Source organism: Pristis pectinata, chromosome 3, assembly GCF_009764475.1.
Source record: "Pristis pectinata isolate sPriPec2 chromosome 3, sPriPec2.1.pri, whole genome shotgun sequence".
Classification (NCBI taxonomy): Eukaryota; Metazoa; Chordata; class Chondrichthyes; order Rhinopristiformes; family Pristidae; genus Pristis; species Pristis pectinata.
This window is the reverse complement of record NC_067407.1, coordinates 108228749-108252627: the sequence shown is the minus strand read 5'-3', so window position 1 is coordinate 108252627 and position 23879 is coordinate 108228749. Positions and strand designations below refer to the sequence as shown.

The 23879-nt window shown below is 37.6% G+C and overlaps 1 protein-coding gene and 1 long non-coding RNA gene across 7 annotated transcripts in view; one reads left to right on the top strand and one right to left on the bottom strand.

Annotated features, from left to right (window-relative positions):
• prox1a (prospero homeobox 1a) overlaps positions 1–14068 on the bottom strand; it is a 93964-nt gene extending 79896 nt beyond the window's left edge. For 5 of the 6 annotated variants that reach the window (XR_007955973.1, XR_007955974.1, XM_052011570.1 and 2 more), the window contains exons 1-3: positions 13864–14068; positions 12477–12664; positions 7228–9007 (exon numbers count right to left, since the gene is read on the bottom strand). Coding sequence is in view for 4 of the 6 variants with exons in the window: in XM_052011570.1 (XP_051867530.1) it covers positions 7228–8940 (1713 nt within the window). In the remaining 2 variants the exon portion in view is untranslated. The remainder of the gene's footprint in view (positions 1–7227; positions 9008–12476; positions 12665–13863) is intronic. The other variant, XM_052011571.1, reaches the window with a different exon arrangement.
• A 278-nt stretch (positions 14069–14346) lies between these two features.
• On the top strand, positions 14347–18387 carry LOC127568156 (uncharacterized). The gene is made up of 3 exons (XR_007955975.1): positions 14347–14667; positions 16547–16666; positions 17486–18387. It is a non-coding gene; the product is annotated as an uncharacterized LOC127568156 (long non-coding RNA).
• The last annotated feature ends 5492 nt before the right edge of the window (positions 18388–23879 follow it).

The following is a 23879-nucleotide window of genomic DNA, read 5'->3' as shown; positions in this document are numbered from 1 at the left end:
TAGAGCCCACTTAGTTAAAGCATACAATTAACTATAATTTGTCACTCTTTTTGGTTTGGAAGAATGAGACCATTCTAATCACTGGATCTCTAACCTCACTTTCAATTATATTCCTAGTCAGCTCTCTATGTTGCAGGCATGGGCCTTCTTTTGCTACTACTTTTAAATTGGTAAACTTTGCTACTAGTATTTCTTGTTGCATTATTTTTCAAATCAAGTATAATGCATCTGAAAAGGTTCATAAACAAAATCTGCTGGTAGAAAATAACTTGATGATCATTAATGCCTAAATTATTATTACAGATTTGCCACAAGGCTAAAATCCCATAAGATCATGAGTTGCGCAAAGCAATTTTACAGGCTTACATCTGTTACGCCAGTGGCACTTTGGCAAACACAAGACAATATTGCATTTACCAGGCTAAAATCTCCTTGAAGATCAAATTGATATTAATGTTATATCTTTGCATCTAGATAGTCTTAATTGCTCCACTAATGAAATTTATAAAAGGTGATAGCCACCTAATTAATAAAATGACTAACAAAAAAATAAAATCTCAGCTGATGCATCAGAAAATTGAAAACAATAACCACTTGCTAAATAATTACATAATCTCACTTTTCAGAATGAGATTTTGAATATATTAGAGTAGAATTTCCAAATGACCAATACCTGCCAAAATTGAAACATGAGGGGGGGAAGCAATCTCAAATATTGGAGCTTCCTTCAATATTTTTTTAAAAAAATGTTTTAATCAAATAGCATTGATCAGGCTGCAACTGGAGTACCGTGTGCTGGTCTTGTCACCAGACTATGGGAAGGATATGTTTGCTTTAGAGAAGGTGCTGAGGAGATTCAACAGGAAGTTGCCTGGATGGAACATTTTACTTCTTAGTAGAAACTCGAGGTTGGGTTGGTTTTCTTTGGAGCAGAGGATGAGAGGACTTAAACAAAATTATGTGGGGCAGAGACAGGATAGAGAGTAATAAACCTTTTTCTACAACACAGGTAGGGCAAAGGTTTAAGGCAGGGTATAACAAGGTAAGAGGGGATCTGAGCAAGAATTTTTTCCACCTCGAGGGTGTTTAGAATCTGGAATCTACTGCCATAGGGAATGATGGAGGCAGAGATTCTCACAATATTTATGAAGTATCTAGACAAGCACCCAAATCACCAAGGCATGGAAATTATGGGCCAAGTGCAGGTAAATGAGATTAGTACAGATGGGTACTCGACAGTCACGTGGACACGGTGAGCTGAAGGGCCTGCTTCTGTGCTAAACGACTATGACTGATTCAGATGTTTAATACAACAGTATTTCTATATTAGCTATCATCATGAACATTATTTACCCAAACTGTGATTTAAATATTTCACTATAAGTAAAATAGTCCACGCAAATTATAGCCATTAAGAAAGTTGCGCATTTTCAGACACAACCTTGCTTTTATTTCCCAAAGATATTAGATTACTACAATATTTTCCAGGTGCATACAATTGTTACTCTAATTTGCTCTTGGGATGCAGTGATGCAGTATTTATTGCTCATCCTTAATTGCTCAGAAGGCATGCTTTATTTAGATTTAAGCCTTATTAAATATTGAGATGAAGAAATGTTCTTCATTTATAAGTAGTGACATGCAAATAATCCACTTTCATTTAGTTACAGATCTATTATTAACTAAATTAATAAAGTTAATATGAAAATGATTTTTTTTATTAGTGAAGGGATATATATTAACCAACTTGGTAGGCAGATTGTATGTCAGAAACCTGCCCTATGGATATTTCTAGAAATTATGTAATTTGAAGCATAATTTGTAACAAAGCAATGTCAAATAAAATTGCTATCCATGGGTTAAAATTGGCATTAACTCGATTCTTGGTGGATATATTGTGCAAACCTTTAAATTATATAGCAGTTCAAGATGAAATTTTGGTAGAAATTTGATTCTATTTTAGTAAAGTTTACTACAAAGATGCTTAGTTAATCTATGTCTGTTTGCTAACACATGAGAAACTCCCATGTTGAGGACAACTACACGTGAAGAAGTCAAGTCCCTTCATTCTCCTCATCACCAAGTTCAGAAGTAACCTAACGACCACTGCCAAGGTGATCAAGAACAAAGAGCACTAGTACAGGCAAATGAAGTTATTCCAAATACATTTTGAAAATCTTTTGCATCAACTGCTTACATTCTCACTTGGATGAGAAACAATGCTGTAAATCACCCCCACCCTCCACTGACTGGGAATAGTATCGAGGAGTAAGATGGTGGGAGAGATGCAAGTATTGTGTCTCACTAAACACCTCCCCCACCACATTATCTTTATTTACCTTCACCCAGGCAGGGGAATACTACAATGGCAGCCATAATTCCATTATTGAGACCTGCACAGAGTTAACTGTGACAACAGAACAATAGGAGTCATGGATTTGCAACAAGAGTCCAAGGTAAGCATATGAAAGTTACTTCTGTGGAATCCTATGAGGAAAGGCGGAAAAAGTGTGTTTGTGCAAACCCCACTAGGAATTTTTGAGCCTCCCTGCCCTGACCTTGACCTGCTGCTTCAGTCCCCAAGTATTTTATAGTGGAGATCATTCCCACGATCCTCGGCCTCCCAACACCACTTATGCTCCCACTTACCAGTTCTGATCTCATTTGTCAAATTCCTGCAAAACTGACCCCCCACTGAGGTTTTTAAGATTAATTTTTTAAAAAAATCACAAGAATGCAATTAATTTATCTATACCCCAGCTCGTCATCTCTCTAATTATGCCAAATAACTACACAACTCTGAGAAGGATGCGGATTGTGTTCGTGGGCCCCAAGAATGCTTTCATTCTCAGAAGGAACTAAACAAGGGAGCGCGCAAACTATGTGTTTCTGCACCTTCAACTCCCAGAATTTTTAAAACAATTGACAACTATCCGACTGTCAACAGAAAATGCTGTTTATAGCAGACCCATTCTTCTTTACAGCCCAGTGGGGTGGAGGCTGGTTTATGATGATTAAGAATGTAAATCTTCAAAAGGAAGAAATTAACTATTCAAAGAACAAAATAACTGAATGAACTTGAAAGTTTTATTGGAGATTATATGAACTCTATTTGCTATTGTTTAATGGGTCACACATTTGTAGCAAAATTGAAAGCCGAGAAAGCAAAATAACTCATCTTGAAAAGTTTGTCATGGTTCAATTTTTGAGAGAGATTTGTTGGAACAGCTGATATGTTTCCTTTGAGCTTCAATAGCAGAAACATATCTCCAATATTATTGTTCTGAGGAATAGTTTTAAATAATATTTAAATAAACACTTGATTGTTTTATCTATTAAATAAAGTACAATTATTTATGCACGTTGTTCCAAATTTCAGCATCTGCAGTCTCTTGTCTACATTTATATTTGGCAAAATAGGAAAGATCAAATTAATTTTGAATCCTTTAAGTTTTATCCTTCTTAGCCACTTCAAACAAATGGATCAGCATGCCGATTTTTATTGTAAGAAAAAGTTATTCTCTCTGTTTATGTCACTGATCTTAATGGGAACAAATGTTTTTATATTGAATGCAGTGGCCAAGGACAATTAGAAACTGTCTTTTTGGGAATTCCAAAAAAAATGCACGCTTTACCATTTCCGAACAGACCCCTTACAACTTCTTCCAAAGTCATTCAGCAAAGGGGTGCACCAGTGCCCCAGGGCAACATCCTCATGCTACAATACATCCACTCATGACACCTGGTGGTATGCTTAAATTATAATCTTTTAGTTTTATTATTGGACTTCCTCCACACACACAAAAAAAAAATCAGAAGAACAGCACCATTTAAAAGAAAATGTTAACAAATGTTGGGATTTCATTTTTGTGTGTCCAACCAGCATTTCAGAGCTTTGCTTGCTGAAAAGTTAGAGCTAGGAAAGCTCAGTTTTAAAACTGCTTTTCTTGGGAGTACTGATCCTTGATGGATGTACCCAATCACCATGTAGTGCAAAGCATTTTTGCAATCACTTAAAACTTTACACTTTAAAATGCATTCCAATTTGAGGAAAGAGGCAGTAAAAAAAATAAATGTATTCAATCTTACACTAATAAATCATATAGCTAATTATAATCACCCTTTAATAACATTGACTTATTCCATACTGTTAATATCCTCATACAACTGTTTTCAAAAACACATATTTTAATTAAAACCGGTGTAGAGATAAATCGTTCAATTCTATCTTGTTTCATTCTAGACATACTTTGAGTTCATCTTGAGAAAGATAGATTATACCATAATTTATATCTTATACTCTACAGAATATCGCAGCAGAAATTTACATGAAGACATTGCACCACGATATAAAACATTAACACCAACATTAAAGAGCTACATCAATGTAGGACCCTGTGTACATCTTTTTTTAAAAATACAAATTACCTTGCAAATCTCACTTTGACAAATAATGCCAAAAGAGGGAGCTCCCAATAATTGAGCTAGCAAATGCACTCCAATGTGCTATTGAACCATCCATTTAGACTCCAAATTTAATCCCGAGCCTCTCCTGAAATTATCCAGTTTTAGTTAAGTTTGCAGCTGAAATACCACCATTAGTCTCAGTGCTCCAAGCCAAGGGTGAAAACAAATCAAGCAAATTTTTTTTTTAAAAGTACTTAACTATCAGGAAAAAATAGATGGATTTATAAACAAAAGCAAATTTATAGGTTCATTCTTTAAATGTTACTACACATTTGTCTAATCATAATGCTAAAAGCAAACCGAAAATTCAATCACAGCATCTTTTATCAAAAGTTCTTAATACAAAATTATTAATAAATACATTATATTAACGAAATGTTTGTTTTTAAACAATGTTCGGTAACTGCTACTTTGCACAACTTATTTCTAACATGAACTACAAAAAGCAACTGAAATTCATGGTACATCAAATTGCTTCTCAAAATAATGTAAAGCAGAACTGACCATTTTCCCTTTTAAGTGCTTACGCTGAAAGCAACTGTTCTCCCAAGAAAGCTCTAGCTGTTTCTAGGATACTTACACACGCACAATGACTCATGTTGGAATAGATTTTGTAAACATACAGCTGCACAGAATGCGAGCACAGCCCATTCAAGGCCAGAAGAAATGAGCACAAATAAATATTAAGGAGGTAAGAAAACGTACAGCTCTGTCCCAGCAGCTCATGTGGCTCACCTCATTCTTTTAGCTTCAGCTTTGTTAAGACAGATGACATTCAATTCTACATGTCATGCAAAATAGACAATAACTGCTGAAACTTGAGCCAGCTGCCAGGTGTAAAAGAAAAAGAAAAGATGATAAATCCATAAATTAATGAAAGACATCTGCTCAGGAAAATAAAAGATCAGAGAAATACTGCACTGCAGCTGAACCTAAAGCAGTATTCAAACACCACACAAGTTTGTGTGTAGTCTGCATACACAGTTTTTACAAGGCAAATATGTAGAATTACCTGAGAGGCAGATGAGTTATGCCAGTGTGGTACGATATAAAATTGTACAATTGGATCAAAGACTGCTGTGTAACCGGAACATTAATTACTGTTTCCAATTCAGCTTCAGAAGACTTTTTAAAATTGTGCTTTAATCAGATAATAAAGTTTTAAAAAATCAGCTGCATTTGCTTTATGAATATTACTGTACATCTACTATTTGCTCTTACTACCAAAAAATAAGCATTACAAAATTTGCAATTGAGCAGGTAATTACAGAACTTGAAGAATTCCTAAATACCAGTTCATTACTGTTATCGTCTTTTGCATTATTTCATGTCATATATAATGTAATCTTAGTTACCAGATTACTCTCAATTAAATATATTGGCACTAGACCAATTACTGAACAGCATTAGAACTTGATTGTAGTTCAATTCTACCCATACCCATTTATTGCTTTTTTAGTTTATAACTCTGCATGTCATCTTACTTTATGTTAGACCCATGGAGATCGACTGTACACGTTAGCCTTGCATAATGTTGTAGCTCTGCTCCAATTTGCAGAATGCAAAATTTTGTTTTGTATTCTACAAAGCTATTTTCTGAAGATGCAAAGGAAGTTTGTGACATGGAGGATCAAGGCTAGAATCTTGAGAACAGCCATTCAACTGTTTCCTTTATCTTTAGGGGTTGGGTTGGTTGGGGGTGGAACTAGTGTCCAATTAATATGGTCTTATTCACAACCCTGCAGAATATATTCACAATCAAAGCTAACATTACTGAAATGCAACTGTATACAGTTGCACATAATGTATCTTTAATACAATCATATTTGTTCCTTTTCAATAAGTACAAAATAGTACACTTAGCAAAAGTGGTGTCTTTTTCTTTGAGGACCATCGATTATTACTATGGGACTGAAATGATGCTCAGCATCTTCTGTACTGGTTAAGCAAAATACATCAAGATTCCTGCAACGTAGTCAACTCTAAAATTTGTGAATAGGGATGGTCACATTAAAAGGACTGGCAATATGAATTTTGAATGTAACTGTCAATGCAAGGTCATAAATTCATAACTGCAATTTTAAAAGTGCTTTTTTGTTACCTGTGAAATATGTAACTGGCCATTAAAATCACAAAACACCACAGAGTGCTGCTAAGCAACAATAAATGGTGCCGTATGTTACTGACTCCTGTCAACAAATCTTTTAAGAATAAAAATAGAAGCTCTGTTACTTCAACAAAGTGATAGGATAAAACAAAAGGAAAAGCTGTACAGAGAAACAGCACTCTGAAAGAGGACAATTTGCAACTGATACACCATTTTGATAGTTCATAAAATATTTTTGTAAACTGTATCTGTTTACCTAAAATATAGAAAAAGTACAGTAAATCTTGTGAAAGAAGTTTGGTTTAGCTGAGCCCACTCTGATTGTGCTCACAAGCTTTTAAAATCATTTGCTTTGTATATACAAGGACAAAAGATTTCTGTGTACAGCTGAACAGAGGTTAATCATGCATAGCAGGCAGCTGCACTGAACTTGCAGAACATTAGAGAGTGGGGGTGATGCACTTGTTGCATCTTCAGTGTCTGGGTTATCCAAAAACAGGTAATGATGGTAAATAAAATTAATGCCTGGACCCATTAAAGTTCAACTCAAAATTCTAATGAAATACCAAGGGGACTATATGGGTGAAAACTTGGAATTCTTTCTAGTTGCATGTACCTACTTCAGACACTAAAGAATAATCAGAAAAGGATATTGTATTTCCAGAATATGGCGAAATGTCTGCCATATCTTGCAAGTCACTACACTCAGATTTAATGAGAGACAAAGAGAGACCTTCAGCTGTGCTGGATGGATGGATTGGTGAGCACGGACGATGGTTCATGTGGTGCGATGACACTTTGGTCCGCAGACAGGCAGTTTCCCTGGTCAAGTCCAAAGACTCGGGAGATGACCTGTCTTTTCCAGATACTGTGCTGGAGGCATTACCTATTGAGCTCTGAAAGGAATAGGCCATGAGAGGAAGAGGCAGTGGATGGCGAAAAGCAGGGGATGAAAATCCTGCTGCAGCTGAGAGTGGGGACTGGTGATGAGAAGTGTGGTGGCCTCCCATAGAGGGGGTGGAGGCAGATTGCTCTGATGAGTTTTTGCGTACTACCAGAGGCAGTGCTTCCGTCTGGTCTGAGGAATTAGACACATGCATGTTGGCAAAGGTATTCAACGGGTTAGAAATGATAACGTCGCCAAAGCATTGAAGTCGTTGATTTGTTGTATGGAAGTTGTGGTTTTCTCCATTCATGGCAAATCTTGCCTGTGGAATCTGGATAGGGGGGAAGACCTGAGGAAGCTGGTGGGAGGATTTCGAGAACATTTTGACTACAGAGTCCACTACTTGTGACATGGTGGAATTGAGTTCCTGTTTAAGTGTCTCAGCTAGCTGTTTCCCTTCAGCATGCAAGGTGGTCAGGCCCTGACTTTTCCTTGAGTGGCCATCTCTCTTCAGTTTTTCATTTTCTGCTGCCATTTCCTGTTCCCTAATAAGAGCACGAGCACGATCAAGGAAGTGTCCTGGATCTAACTCTGATATCTCATTGTCAGACCTGTCATGTGCTCTGGTATCAGCAGCTTCTGATTGCATGCTGTCTTCGGACAGATTACCATCTTCATCATTCTCAGAATCTGTGCTGTCATATATTTGGTAGAACTTTTCCTGGAGCTGGCGCAGTTGCTTCTGCAGGTCTTCCAGTTGTTGCTTCAATTGCCGCCGTTCTTCTCTCTTTTGCTCCTTCCGGGCTGTAACCAGTTGCTGAAAACTCTGTTGCTGCTGTTGAGGAAGCTTCTGCTTACGTTTGTTTTCCCTATAACTTTCTCTGGGACTTACAGGCTGCTGTACCCCATCTCGATCGTTCTCTCCACCCCGCAATGCCACATTTGGTGAATGACTCATGCCTCGAATTATATTTTCGACTCGTGCACGTTTGGCCCGCAAATGTTCATCACAAAGCCGATCTACATCAAACTGGCTCATGTTAGGTCTACTAAATGGTGACACGCATTCTTGGGCACTTTCCCTTGAAGAATTGCTGCAGGCGTCCTCCTGGTTTGCCTCGGAGCCTGTGCTAGAGAGACCACTGGTTTGCAAATTGAGCTCTGTGCTTCCATTCTTGGTTGCATTGTTTTTCAGCAGCTGTGAAATTATAGTAGCTCCAGGAAAAGGCATCATGGCATCTTCATACGAGTTTGCTCTCTTCAACAGCTTGCGGAGCACATTTGATTTGTCCCCATCCGTATGTTGAACCACTGAACACTCAATGTCCTGATCTGAACCTTGGGGATTCATGGCACTGAATAGCTTCCCTTTTGCTTTAGTTAACACTGTAGATGTCCCTACAGTTCTCTTCACTCCAATATCGACTCTTCGTCTTTTAGTATGTCTGGTTAAAAGGGCTATGCTGTCATGGTCAGGCATCACTGGACTGTTATTGTGCCATCTTCAAAGGCTTGTCAGCTGGGCACAGCTCGAGAATCCCGGGACCCTAGCCAACAGAACAAAAGGACCGATGAATCATTTTCTTTAATTTTCTCCAAATTTCCTGACCTCAATTCTGTATAAAATAGGAATGTGCTGGTAGTAGGGTTTATGGGACATTACATTTATCACGGTTCATTATGCATTTGGTTTGAAATGAAATGTTTTATTTAATAATATTTCTGTTCCAAGGGTTTGGGATAGATTAAGATTTTAAAAAAGCAAAGCTGCTTGAGCATCAGTAATATAATTCACCTGAACGAAAACATTAAATATTATTTACCTTAAGGGGGAAAAAGTAACCAAATAGACAAACATTTTGATTAAATCAGACCTAAAAGTCTGATGATAAAAATCAAAAACAAATCAGTATCATTATAAAAGACTGGTGTTTATGTATTGCTATTTTTCATTACCACAACCTAATATAAAAATAGTTTACTGAAAAAAGCCATGCAGACAATTTTGTGTGTAACTTGTTGAGATTTAACTGTGTCAATTTTGTTCTATGCACTGTTAGCTAATGAACTTTCTAAATTACATCCATTTCTTCTACACTTCATTCCAAGAATGCCACAAGATATGACATTACTGACTGCACAAAATGAAAGACAGCAGAGCAAACCTAAATATAGGTTTGAGCTATCTGTTTATTCTTTTTTAAACCTATATATAGGTAATTGCTGGAAAAAAGGTTATCTAATGCTATGGTTGTAAGAAATTGCTTCCTGTTTCATTTTGTACAAAACAAAACACCATTGAGGATGGCACTACTAAATATTTACATCATTTTTCCAAATATTATGGTAATATTTAACTAATCAAATGTCATTGGTTAAAAATTTTGTATACAATAATGAAAAGTACTAATCAAAAGGAAATTTTGTTATATAAAATTTACTGAGGAGAGGTTCAGATGCCACATATGTGAGAATTCCTTTATAACCTCAAAAATCACATTAGAAGTTGGTGACAAAGCAAGAAAACATCAGGCATAAGCGTGGGAAAGGAAGGGAATGTATTTTCTTTTATGTCAGAACTCCCAATTTCCCAAGATCACAAATGCAGCTAATGTTTGTCTCATTTCTCACATAAAGGCAACTTAGATGTGATCCGTGCCTGATTAACTAACACAGACCTAATTCCACGGAATTTTCATGTGTTAGACCTATTGAATGTAGGGTTTAAGTTTTTAACCTACATAAACAGCAAATCACAAAATATTTTTCATGCTAGATTTACCCTATGTGAAACTTTTACATCAACTGAACAACAACCATCTCCACAATAGTATGACTCTTGCCAAAGGCAGCATGCAGACATTTTGGAATTCCTCCCGTCCTTTTCAACTCACCTGTAAAAACATCCACATATTCCACAAGACCACAGCTGTGAGTGACTATCTTTACATAAACAAGCTTTACCCAAGCAACTTCCAACCTGCAGATCTTTGTTATTAGTTCATAAAGATTTTTATGAAATCAGCCTGCTTACCTCCAGAGCGATTTGATATCTAGGTTTGCAATGTGTTAGTCCCCTGAATGTGTTGTTCATAACTAATATAAAACTGGAACAAAATATAATACTTAGGATAACACAGTTATCAGAATCCTCCTGGTTAATCTGATGCAAGCTGGTGACTATACTGAAGGTATAAACATTTAAGACAACTAAGCACGCTTTCAAAATTGCAATAGCAATATTGTTAATTTCTACACTGTTTAGAACAGATTTTGAGACTTAACTTCAAAGATCATAGCAGTAAAAACACTTCAAATTAGATGTTTAGATTCTATGCATGCCCTTAAAAGTCCTTCACTAGTTAAAGATCATTTTAAACCTCACATTCAAATATGTTCCACAGATTATGATAGTTAACAAACATCACCAAATTACATATCTATTTATATTTTTAAAAACAAAGGTCTATCCATGCTGCATATTAGTGCGTGGGGTGGAGGGAAATGATAAACTGGTTGTGTTAGATGTATTTAAACATGAATGACTTCTAATAATTGTCTTGATAGACAAAGAAAATGGATGCACAGTTGTTTTCCTTGAGAATAAGGTGGCCTGGTTACCTGCAGCAAGGGCAATATTCCTCTACATGCTTATTCACCTACAGATTTAGCGTTTATATTAATTCAACTGTTTTTTTTAAACTGCAATTACAATAAGGACAGCAGTTGTTGTTTAGCCTTCTGGTCAGAGTTGGAGGAAGAATGGAAAGGGGAAGAATGGAGAATCTGGTTTAAGTGGATGTTGTTGGCTCTAAATTGATTAACAAGACTGTGCATGGAAAGACAGCAGTCTTAAAGGGACAATATTTTTGATTTTAACAGGTCTCATTTTCAATTTCTGAAAAGACACCAGTGCATTAAACTATTAAAACACTCAATTATAAAAATATTCCCGTATTATAAAAGTATGAAATACACATAAGTTAATAACTTGATCTTTTATCCATCAAATAATCGTCAAGACTTTTCTGTCTCTCTCTTTCTCCCAACATTTTAATTAAAACACAGTCACTTAAGCTGAATCTTTGGAGGTGAGTTGTCCATTTAGTTTTCCTCTGGACAGTTGAACTCACTACACACCTGCAAAGATGCAGGGTATCTAATCAAGTATACAGTATATGGAACTTTGTTTGAGAAAAAAAATAACTTGAATAATCACGAATGTTTTGTTTGACTTTAAAACTTTATAGCCACTATAAACGTAGGTTCCCTAGGTATGCCAAGTTAACTATTCGATTGTTTTTTTGCTGATATGTGCAAGATCTATAATTATGGAAAATTTAAATAAATGTCATTTACGTATAATTGAAACAGCGAAGCACTGCGGGAAAATAAACTTTATGGAGACTAATGGATGTTAAAGGAAGATGTTATCAAGATCAATGCTGTTACAGTTTAGTTATCCATTTGAATTATTTCTAGAGAAATAAACTGATACTTCAAATTACTTCCAAGCAGTAATTTTCCTAAAGTTTTAATGGGGATTTGCAGCAGCTGGAAAAGACAAAACACGTCTCTGGGCTGCTGCGGTTAGATTGGACTTCTGTATCTCGCACAATTCTCAGATTATTTCATTCCTTTTACAGGAGACTTTTATCAAGTGATCGGAAAACAAGTGTTTGCGGATTGTATAATGTTCCTTATTACAATTTTCTTAAAATACGCTACCAGCAATGGGCGATACCTTTATATTTTGGAAAAATTGCTTACTCTCCGGAGGGCGGGACAGCGTTCAATTTGATATATCGTGATTTTCATGAGGATCTGATCGCAGGCTCTTTATAAAGAGAGACACCGCTGAGCCCTTGTAAAACGAAGCTGCACCTGCCTTTTCGACACAGCGCACCTGTCTGTCAGTGCCCATGCGCAGTGTCTGTCTAGTGCCAATACCATTCAACACCTTTCACCATCCTGGACCTTCGCCTCTTAAAAAAAAGTCTGCCTTTAAGTGCTTACCAGTTCACTTTCAGACGGGCCTGGCGTTTGAAGGGGGTGGGGGTGGTGGGGAACCTTCAGGAAAACATTAGCAAGGCGATCCTTCCGTTGTTGCGCCTGTGTTACAGGCATCCAGCAGCTGGCTGGGTAAACATCAATTTCAGGAACAATGTACAAGACACACGGGGATGCCAGCGACTTTGAATTGTCTGTAAACAATTAAAGGCAATTCTAAAAAGGTCACAGTCACAGGAGAACAAACCCAGATCTCCACCAAGCTCAAACTAAAGGCGGCAATACGCAAATAATGAAGGACAGCACCAGCAACAACTATTTGGATTATTTTAATCAAACCACAAAACTACGCTTCCAAGATCCGCGATGCTGCAAAATCCACTTTCTGAAAGTTGATTTCACTTTCCCGGTAAGGCCAATGCTTTTCTCTTCCTCCTCTCCAAATAATCTACAACCTACTTGCATTAAAACAAAATGCATATTTTCCGCCAATATTATCATTCCAACTGTTCAAACGTAGCTTCCTGTTAAATTTTGTTTACTGTTAATCAATCCTTGTCAATGCAAATCCGACCATTCGATCTGACAGCGCACCTCCACGCTAAGTACAATCAAGAGCGAGGTCGGAGTTTCATGCGTTATTGCTATGAACGCAAGACTAATTCCCTGAGATACAACGACTATTCAGAACAGAAATGCAAGTGGGTACAAGGGGGGAATTTTTGACAAAGGACACCTTGTGACGACAACTTCTTTGTCCATATCTGACCATCAATACAGCCGCCTTGAGAGCGTGTATGTGTCTGTGTCCGTGTGTGTGTGGGGGGGGCGGGGGGGGGGGAGAAGAGGAGGTGGGGGAAAGAGATAATAGCAAGGACTACAGCCAATATGACCCTCCATCCACTTTAAAATACCCTTAATTTAATCACTGTTTCTATTAAAGTTTCACGAAATCACCAGCGTGAGCACAATGCAAGACGGATCTAACTACACAACAGCACATTTATTAACTAAATTATATCCCAAAAGAAAGCAAACCGAAACTAACAAATCTTCACTAGATCAGGAAAAAAAGAAAGTACCCACGCAAATCAAAAAAAAAACAAATCCGTTGCATGACGAGACACGAAATACCTAGGATACTGTACTTGACAAAAGACAAAGAGGCAGCAGATGATGGGACAAAGCAATATTTGGAAAACAAGCAGCGTATTGTATACAAAACAAAAAGGGGTTAGAAATACTTCTCCACTCTTTTTCCTCTTTCTAAAATACATATGGGATTTTTTTTAAAAAAAGAAACCCTGGGAAGGCACGGGAACCAGCTGCAAGCAGGCGTTTAAAGTTTCTGAAGGACGCAGATAAAGGTAAAGCAAGGAACAAGGTTACTTACTGTGCTGTAGTATTAGTGGCCAACGAAGAGGAAAGCTTGCTGCTTGCAGGAGGGAGGGAGGGAGAGAGAGAGGGGGGTAGAGACGGTGAGGGCTGTATACCTCCAGGAGGCAGGGCTTCGCGCCGCCTTCCCCTCTCTCTCTGATTGTTAATTCTGCGCCAACCGCTGAAGATACACTTCAAGACGCGAGGAAGGAAACAGGAAGAACGCGCGTCATAGTCTTTGTGACATCACCCGCCCGAACCAATCGCGGCCGCCGTCGCCGCTGTCCAATGAGGCAAGGCTTGGCGGTCGGCTTCAAAATGTTGCCTTCCAACCAATCGGCGCGAAGACTGGGGTAGAGGCGTCACGTGCTCCAGGGTTCAGGATATTTTCCTCTCTCTCCCCCCCCCCACCCCCCCACCAACCCGCCCCACCTCCTCCCCCCCCCCCCCCCGGCGCCTTTCTCCTCTTGTTCAGCAATTGCCAACTCTGACTGGAGCCGCTGAGCCGCATATTACAATAAACTGAATTATTTCTATATAAAAAAAAGGTTTTCTATTGTCCTATTTCCCCCGGACTCGACTCGTGTTATTTGATTTCAGAAGTAAAGAACACTGGAGCTGTTTTACTTCCAACAAAATGTTTGAAAGAAAGATCTGCTCACTACTATTAAAGCAGAGCAACAAAACAAAATCTATTTGTGTGCCGGCAATAGGCACTAGGGAGGATTGATGTCGGACAAGCCAGTGTAGCGGTGGAAAAAAAAAGATGCGCAATCAATATTCGGACCGCATCCGGACTCTGGGGGAACCCTAATCTCTGGTAGGGAAAGCTGAAAGTGAAGATAAACAAAGTGCTGGAAGGGGTTAACGTTGGATATATAGGATGTGTCACTTTTTCCAACCCCTGAAATCTAAATCAAGTGCTTATAGCTACAAGTGATGGTAACATCGAAAGTGGAGGAATGCAGTGAAATTAACAGAATGGGGGAACTTTTTGCGGCATACGTAATGAAATCTGCACATGCGAAGAGTTACGGATGTACAGTGATAAATCCCAGTTAAACCAGTGTTAGTCCTGATATAGTAACTTCCTTTAAAATCCCCCTAAGCATACAAAAATGTTGACATTATGTTATTTATCAAAACGCCATGGCAATTTTCTAATCATGAGTTTTTGATTCTTTTATGATGCTGACTGACAGTTAACCATAGTGATCACAAGTTACTTTCTGCCTGTTATATATTAGTCATTGCTTAAAGGCATTGACGTTTAAGACACAGATTTGTTATTCACAATGTAATTTGATAACATTAACCGTTGCGACGATAAACTGCGATGTATCTTCTGACAACAAATCAAAGACTTCGCAGTTTCGACCATACCATACCTATTTGGCGCATGAATTCAATACAGTGCAATGATGGAGAGACAAAATTGGACACGATTCAGTGCTTAATGAAGTTAAGTCTAGTGAATAGTTATATATCATGTTCTTTAAACTTATAGAAAAATCTTGGGCACTTCAGGTTTAATCAACAAGATATCGTGCTGAAATTGACGAAGGACCCCCTGCGTTTCTTTAATGGACACTCTAGCTTTACAAAACAACCGAATCAATTCTTGACGCTGTTGAGTGTCAGACTAAGAAATATATATAGCCTTTCTAGACATAAGTGGGATGAAATTTTCTGCCACTTCCAAATCGGATTTGTCAAATCTCAAACTTTAGGACTTGACAGCGCTTATTCTATGCCGCTATCAGAAATGAATGGAGCTTTATGTATTCAAACAGTTTTCGATGCGCGCCAATCGCATTGTTCCTATGTTGCGAATACATATCATAGTTCAACTGTAACGACTAAGCTGTATCTGCCCACAGCTAATGATCTACTTTTCTGTGTAGAACGAAGCTTTATTCTTTCGTCGATCACCCTAACGTTGTTTTTCAGAACAGTAAAAAAAGAATGAAAGTTACCAGAGTTTCTGCCTTCTAAAATTTAGAATCCTCCTTTGAACTCTTGCAAATTAAAAATTGATATGGCAACTAATGAAGTGGTGGAAAGTAACTTTACCAGACTCCTCTGATGACTGTAGGTGTCCTGTTTGTCAGGTTAGCTTCGCAAACCTAAGTTGATAATTTAATGTGCATTAAACGTAAGAAAGCAGGAGTCTGTTGTAAATGTCATCCCGACATTTGGGTGTTACAAAAGCGATGTTTCTCCAGATCGAGTTGGCTCCATCTATTCTGCCATGTCATCCAAAAGCAGTAACTAATCTGATCGAATAACTATTTACATAATTAAGATAATCAATAAAGAAAAAATGAAATAAAGTCTATCTAAATAAATAACATTTGTTTGCTTTAAGATAATTGTCATGCTGAATGGGTATTTGGATACGATATGGATTGCAGCCCTAATTACTTAAAATTGTTGATTTGTAAAGAAAAATATTCATCAAGTACAATATTGGGATGCCTCGACATATTAGGTTGAAAGATTTTTATCTCTCTGTATTATATGATCATAGAGATCATGTCATTGCAGTTTGGTCAATCAGGCAAAAATGTTAGCGATTAATGTATTTCAGGTTTAGCTTGGCACAAGTTACACATATCGCTCAAAATTATGATAGAACTGGTTTTGATTTCAATTGTAGATTTAAAATCCAGGTTACACCTTTTTACTGCAAAATACAGGATAAACGCTCAAATAAACCGAGAGGAAATGGCAAATGATACATCGAAATCTAAAGCACGAGCTCCACCCTGTCCATGGTCTAATTTCAAGCAGAAGACTTAGAGGGGAACGATTTTAAGGTAAAGTACATACACCAGTTGCTGAACAACGCTAAAAAAAACTAAGGAGTGCGGCTATCGTCTGTCCTTGGATTTGTTATAATGGGAGTAGCGCTAATCGCGATAGTCATTATAGGAACGCGTTAACTGTATGTTTAGAGGGAAGACGTGCACAGTTTAGTACTAACTCCAATATTCCCCAGTGGGGCTTGGGCCGCCTTAAAGGTTATAGTGTACTCAGTTATTGAGTCAAACATGTTTGGACAAATGGAATATACTCGATCATTGATGGTTAACTGAAAACTTTAGTTGCCATAGAATTCCACACTCGTGAAATAGTTTCGCAGTTAACCATCAGCGATAAAGTATATGTCCAAACATTTCCATAGTCGTCTCCTCCCAGTCTTGTGTTTCTGCATTTCTAACTGCATTCCTTTATTATTGTAATATAAATTTGTTTTCAGCTTTTCCACTCGGGATTATAGTTAATACCCCACAGGTGACAGCTAAAAGTTGCACTCGGCATTTCGTCACCCTTGCTTTCTTAAAATTTCCTCTCGGTAGCTGATTTAATATGAACCTGCAAACTTAGTAAGATTTTCATCAGCGTCATACTGTAGCTCACTTGTAATCACTTCTGAAATGGCCAGTTGAGCTCGAGAGGTCCCACGCCATGCATTTCATAGATCTGAGTTGGCAAAACTGAACGTTATTTTACTGAATATTAAAAAAAAACAGAAACACTATTCACCCTGGCAGGAAAAAAACACATTGTAGGGCGCAAAGCAGACTTGGGGATGGGTATTTTACAATTATGCCTCTCGTGGTCTTGTTTTGCAGGCCTCCTTAAGGATCGTAATCTATGACTGAAAACAAACTGACCCTTTATTGCAGATCCATTTCGTACTGAGTTACCTGAGTGCAACGCGATCAGTTACTGCCCCCCGTGTAAAGACGTGTTTATTCCCTTCCTACAGCAACTTCGTAAAACCAGAAAGGTATTTTAGCTGCCAGTATTCCATTTAGGGAAAGCTTGTATTCTTAATCGATGCGGGTTTGAGATGTGACGCATTCCAGTAAAATGTACTCAACTCAAACAAATTAGTATTTTAACTTTTGAATGTTTCCCAATAATTATCTCGCTCACTGACCTTTCTTTTTTCTGTGCATCATTACTCAATACAGTTTCTGGTAAAATTTGGGCACACATGTCACAGTGTTCAAAGCGACTAAGATCGCTGATTAAACAAATGGAACAAGTGGTGAAACGGAGGATTTTTCTGAAATTGGGAAACCGTTTTATTCCGTGGTTACCCAGGATATCTTGGGTGATGTATTTCCAATGAAATCATTGTCACAATTCTCCAAGAATTATATCCCCAAGACGAACGAGAGCAAAATTGCTCTTGGACACTATGTGCCCAGGCTTTGGAATGGATGGAAAAGGTAATGGGATGTTAATGAAGAACCCCTAACGATAAATTGGTAAATCTGACGTTTTCTAACATTTCAATTTATTAACAAGGGGATATAAATTCTAATGCATTTTCGAAGTTGACGTAGAAGGGCGGTGCCCTTTTGAACATATTAAGAATATTGGGTCAGCATTTTTGAAACAAAGGATAGTTCTACTCATGCCAAATACATATTTAACCTGAGATTACATTCCGGGTCCTCACTTATTCTGTGCATAGGGATATTTAGCAGCATTTGTATAGAAATATATATGGAATCTAGAGTCGATTTTTGACCATTGATTACCACCCCCTCCCCCCCCCCCCCCCCCCACACACACACACACCCACACCCAATTCAGTGTGGCGTGCTGTTTCCACCATCACGTGGTCTAATACAGCGAAGGGTTTTCTGCCAGTGCTGGGATGAGTCCAAGTTGATGAGGCATCAAGGAAAGCAGTCATTATCACATGCCTAAGCAACACCGTTTTGTTCATCAACATCAAACTGATGAGTTTTCTTGTCCTAATTAATGATTCTTCTGTCTAACTAATGCTTAGCATGTCTTTAACATGGTAACTTGAATTTCAGTAGTCTTCTCTGATTGTCTAATTTTCTGTACTAAGGGGCTAAACGTAGCATTTCCATGTTTTATGCATTATCAACATGATATTTACAATTTGTGCTAAAGTTATCTTTGCATCTGCAATTGATGCAGTATTCCACTTGTTTTATTTGTTACTTTGCATACCTGATGTTGTTCATATTCAGGTTTGGACACTGTATCTTTGGGTGGATATATTGGTCTTTAGAGAGATGGCAGCATGGATTCACTAGATCTATACCTGGGCTTAGTTAAATATTCCCTATTCATGTTAGTTGCATAAACCTGAGCCCAGCACTCAACACAGAACCGAAGGAGAACCACAGATCTGGTGGTGCTGTCTTTTCATTGATACCTAAGACCATGACCCCTTCTGGCTTCTTATTGGACATAAAAGGCACCATTTCAAATAAGAATAAAGATAACAGAGTTAATGTTTCAGATGGAAGACCCTTCATTGATTGCAAAGTGATCTGGCGAATCCTAATGTTGTGAAAGCCTTTCTTTTTAAATCCCTTAAAAGTAAAGGATCAAGGATGTTATGTTTATGGTATTTAAAAGGATGTGTAAAGTTTGAGATGGATAAACAATTTCTACTGGTCGGGGTATATCTTAACTTATTGCGAGACCTTTCAAAACTGAAATATGAAAGTACTTTTTCATGTTAAACCTGGTAGAAATCTGAAATTCTCCCATCATAGGTTGTGGATACTGGAAAAAATTCAGCTTTCAAGACTACATGTATGTTAAGTAGGGGGCATCAAGGGATATTGAACAAAAGCAAGAAAATGGAAATGAAATGTTAATCAGTCATTGTCTAATGATGCAATTTATCTATTTTCCTATGTTATCCATTTGCCTTATTTCCTTATTATTCACTCTGGAAATATTTTCGATGATTAGTTGTTCATTTTTTAGAGGATAGAAGGCTATGAAAAGATGTGATAGAACTGTTTAAATTTAAGCAGCTCAAGTATTGTTCCAATGTCAGTGAGGGAGAACTTGATTTTGGAAACAAGTGGTTAAGATTTAGAATGCACCATCCAAGAAGGCTGTGGAAACAGTTTCAATAATAGCCTTGAAAAGTGAATTCTGTAAGTGCTTGAACCAGAAAAGGATATGGTAAAACAAAAGGAAACTAGAATGAACCGGATTGCTCTTTGAAAGAGCTGATGCTGACTTGCTGGGACAAATGGCCTCCTTCTGTTTGTACTATTCTATATTTCAATTGTATTTTTCATTCTGTAGTCCTTTTCCTTTATGCTGCAGACATTTTTTAAACTCAGACTGATTGGCACACAATGAATTCCAGTTTGGGAGTACTTTGCTAGCACTGCCTCACAGGATTTCATTTCCCCTGCCCAGGACACTGCTTGAGTTCTAATCATGGGTAGGTAAAACTCTTCATCCAGTAATCAAAAAATAAGTACTTAAAGATAATGAGCAATCCTTAAACTGCTATCTTCTGTATTAGATTAACTAATCTGAACAGTGTTGAGAACATTCAATAAACCCTCTGGACAGTTGGCAAGGTATGAATTTGTATCCCATTGGATATTAAACCAGTGAGCTTAGATTAGTTTCACAGCACCCATCCCCATGGTCGGCCCCAACTCTGCAAGCTCAGAAACCTGGATAAGCTACTTCTATCACTTAATTAGACCACAGCAGATCTCAATCTTAACTCCAGCTACTCACATTCTTTACATAATCCATATATAACTAATCTATTGATCTCTGATTTGAAATTTTCATTTCATCTAGCCTCAACAAAACCTTGTTTTGGCTGAGATAGTTCCAGATTTCCACAATCTATTTTTAGTGAAGAGTTGCTTCCTGACATCATGCCTTAATGAGTTGGATTTAATACTTGCTTAAATATTCCATATCTGAAAATTCTTCAGAGGAGAGCTGAAGCACTTAGGAAATATTTCATCAGTTTATGTCAAATGGTTCCATTTCATACATTACTCACACACATGTGAACTTGAACAGATTTGATTTTAAATAATAAAAATATTATTTGTTTCTGTAAATGGGATTCTGAATAATTTATTTGAATGTTACCATATTTCTGGCAGCTTTGGCCCATTTATAGATTTAGAAAATAATAACTATGTTGAAGTCATTATAATGAAAATAAACTTTGAATTAAACGATAATGGTTTCTTGTATCTTTAAATCGGACAATTCTTAGAGAGAGATACAAAATGCTTGTGTTAATTTTCATTTAACTATAACTACAGTTAACTTGAATATTTGAAGAAAAGGTTAAACATGTCCAATTTTTAACACCACGGATCAAGTGATTCTTGTTGAAATAACCTAAAGGCTGCTTTATTAATATCATCAGATTATACTTATATAAAGCAATCATGCTCTGAAGGTGTAAATCCAGTTGTTCGAAATGTGGTCAAGATCATCATAAATAGTCTGGATATAAGACCTAGTGGTCTTTCAAAAATCATTATAGAGTGGATAATAATAAAATAAATGCTCTCGCTGTCTCTTTTATTTCAAATCAAGAGTATTTATAGTTGATATATTGTAAGACATATTACTTAGGGGGATTTCAATTAAAAATCTCAGTGTGCCCGAGAAATGTGTGGCGGAGCAGATAAATTAAGTGCTGGAATCCAGTTAGCTCCGGCAACGCGTTTACGGTATGAACAAGTACACCATACATAGAAACGCTGAAGGAAAAAGATGAGTTGAATCTTTAATTCGTCTCAGAAATTCGTTGATTACTTAGGGGATTATTCATTTTTCTTATCAAACAGGCTGATTTCTTTTATTTCCCATTTTCATTCTCTAAACTCTTCCTTTCTTCACTTCTTGAAATAAGCTGTAATTTTCGGTGTCTTATTGTTCCAACATGATTATGTTTTCTTGTGCATAACTTGTCTGCTTGGATTTTCCTATTGAGTTATAAATTGCCAAAGAAAATACAATGTCGATTGGGAGGCGATTGCAACAGTTTCCAACGTGGAAGTAAATAACAATCCTCTTTGAGGTCACTCTGGCCTAAAACGACGATTTTATAATCATTTTTAGCGCTAGCCTCTTTCCAAAACAGGTGTCTCCATTCTTAGCACTTATTTTTGAAACGCGACGAATAATCTCGCATCTACCCCAGAGGCGCATTTCTGAATAAATGGAAAAACACGCCAAAACATTAAAGGAACAATTGCTTAGAAAAGGAAGGCGCTGATGAGGTGTAGAGGAAACCTGTTTATTAACATTGGACACCTCTTATCACAGACTGCACACAGGACGTTCCAGATGGATCACCCGTACAATAATTCATATTTTTACAACAATATTGTGTAGTGCCACCCGTTCATGTGGATTTCAGATTACTAGCAGCACGATTCTGAGGTTACAGATTACGTTTGTTGTTTCCCCGTGCTGCAATCTCAAAGACATCGCTACTTTATCTGAAACTCCGGAGGGAGTTGGAAAACACGTGCTGCTTTTGGTTGGAGCGAGTTATCAAAACAATTTGGATCCCGACGTTCTGCAGCTCCAAGACCAGGCCACTTTTTATGCCAAAGTGTTAATCGGACAAATAGGTACATTTCTAAGTGACCAGGCATCTTTTATTTGTAATCCATTGTTGCACATCGCTAAATCCATTAGTTTTTTTATTTCTTCATTTTTGTGTCTTAATACGATGGCGTGGTTTATTCTCCATAGGTTCATAAGTAGCTTTGTGATATTTTTGGATTTTGCACTTGATACCTTGAAATTTGCATTTAATTGTTATTCCTCTAGTACCATTTGAAAATGTTATAATTGGAATGTAATTGAACTGTTTTAATGTGTTTTTTTAATCGAATTTGTAATCTAGAAAATGGCCCTAATAGGAAGGGATACTATAGTATTTGCTCTCTCTTTCTTATCTGAAGGAATCCCTTGAGATGCAGAGTGACTTGTTTCCATTACAGGTCTGTGGGTTCTAAGGAGACAGATGAGGCCAGTGTCAGGGAAGGAGATGCTTGATAGGGTGGGCAGAAAGGTGGTTTGAAACATGCTGCACTCCCACCTCTGTTAGCATCTAGCTGCTTGTGCGACTGACAAATGGACTGGAGGTTCTTAGTGCCATTCTGAATGCCCCTTCTCCATCTTCAGAGGTCATTGTTGAGGGATTCCCATAAGTCTCTGAGGATGTTACACTTTTTCAAGGAGGTATCCTAGAATCTTTTCCATTATCTATTTCATAATTCTTTTCCTTGATGGAACTTGGAAGAGCATGGGAATCTGATGTTGACATGTGAACAGTGTGGCTTGTCCATTGGAGTGAATTGACTGTAAGTAAAGCCCCAGTGTGGGGTTGTTAGTCTGGGAGAGGGCACTGACATTTACTCTCTTACCCTGTGCTAAAGTTTACAGGATTTTGTTGGTGATATTTCTCCAGTGTTTTGAGGCACCTGCTACAAGCAGTCCATTGTGCAGGAGAAGAAGGATCTTTGCTGCTCAGTAGACCATCATGTTTGTTCTGGGTTTGAGACCTTAATCTTCAAAGGCTCTTTTCTTCAGATGGGCAAAGGCTGTGTTGGTGCTGTGGGGAACAGTCAATTTCATCATTAATGTCTTTCTTCATTGAGAGGTGGTTTCCAACATATGGCAGTAGTCTATGTTTTCTGGGGTCTTGTCATGGATTTTTATTGTGATGTGCAATGGGGTCAGGTTGATAGAGGATCTCTGTTTCACAGATGTCAAGTATTGAGCCAACCGATTCAATGTTGAATTCTCCGACTTTAGCAAATTTTATCTGTCTGTATCAGAACTGGGCATTTCTGTTTTGGTTATTCCATTTGTATAGTCTGGCCTGCTGGGCCTTGCCAATAAAAACTCATTACACAAAGAAGCTTCATGTGCTTGTAACTGCATTCGGTAATACTTTTGGACTCACCTTATCAGAGATATTCTTTTTGTTCTACACATTCCTTCCCCTTCTCTCCTACTGAAAACTAGTTTGTTTTTCTCTTTTTCCCAGTTCTGTTTTTATTTGAGTGTTGAATGATGCTTCAGTGCATGAGTTGATGATGACTTTTAGCTGGAAGACTGAAGTTGAGATGATTTTGGTTCTGGAGTGGAGGTGACACAGGCATTTGTCTTTTAAATTGACTCCACTTTAATGAAAAGCTTGTTCGAGATGAAGTGCAGCATTGC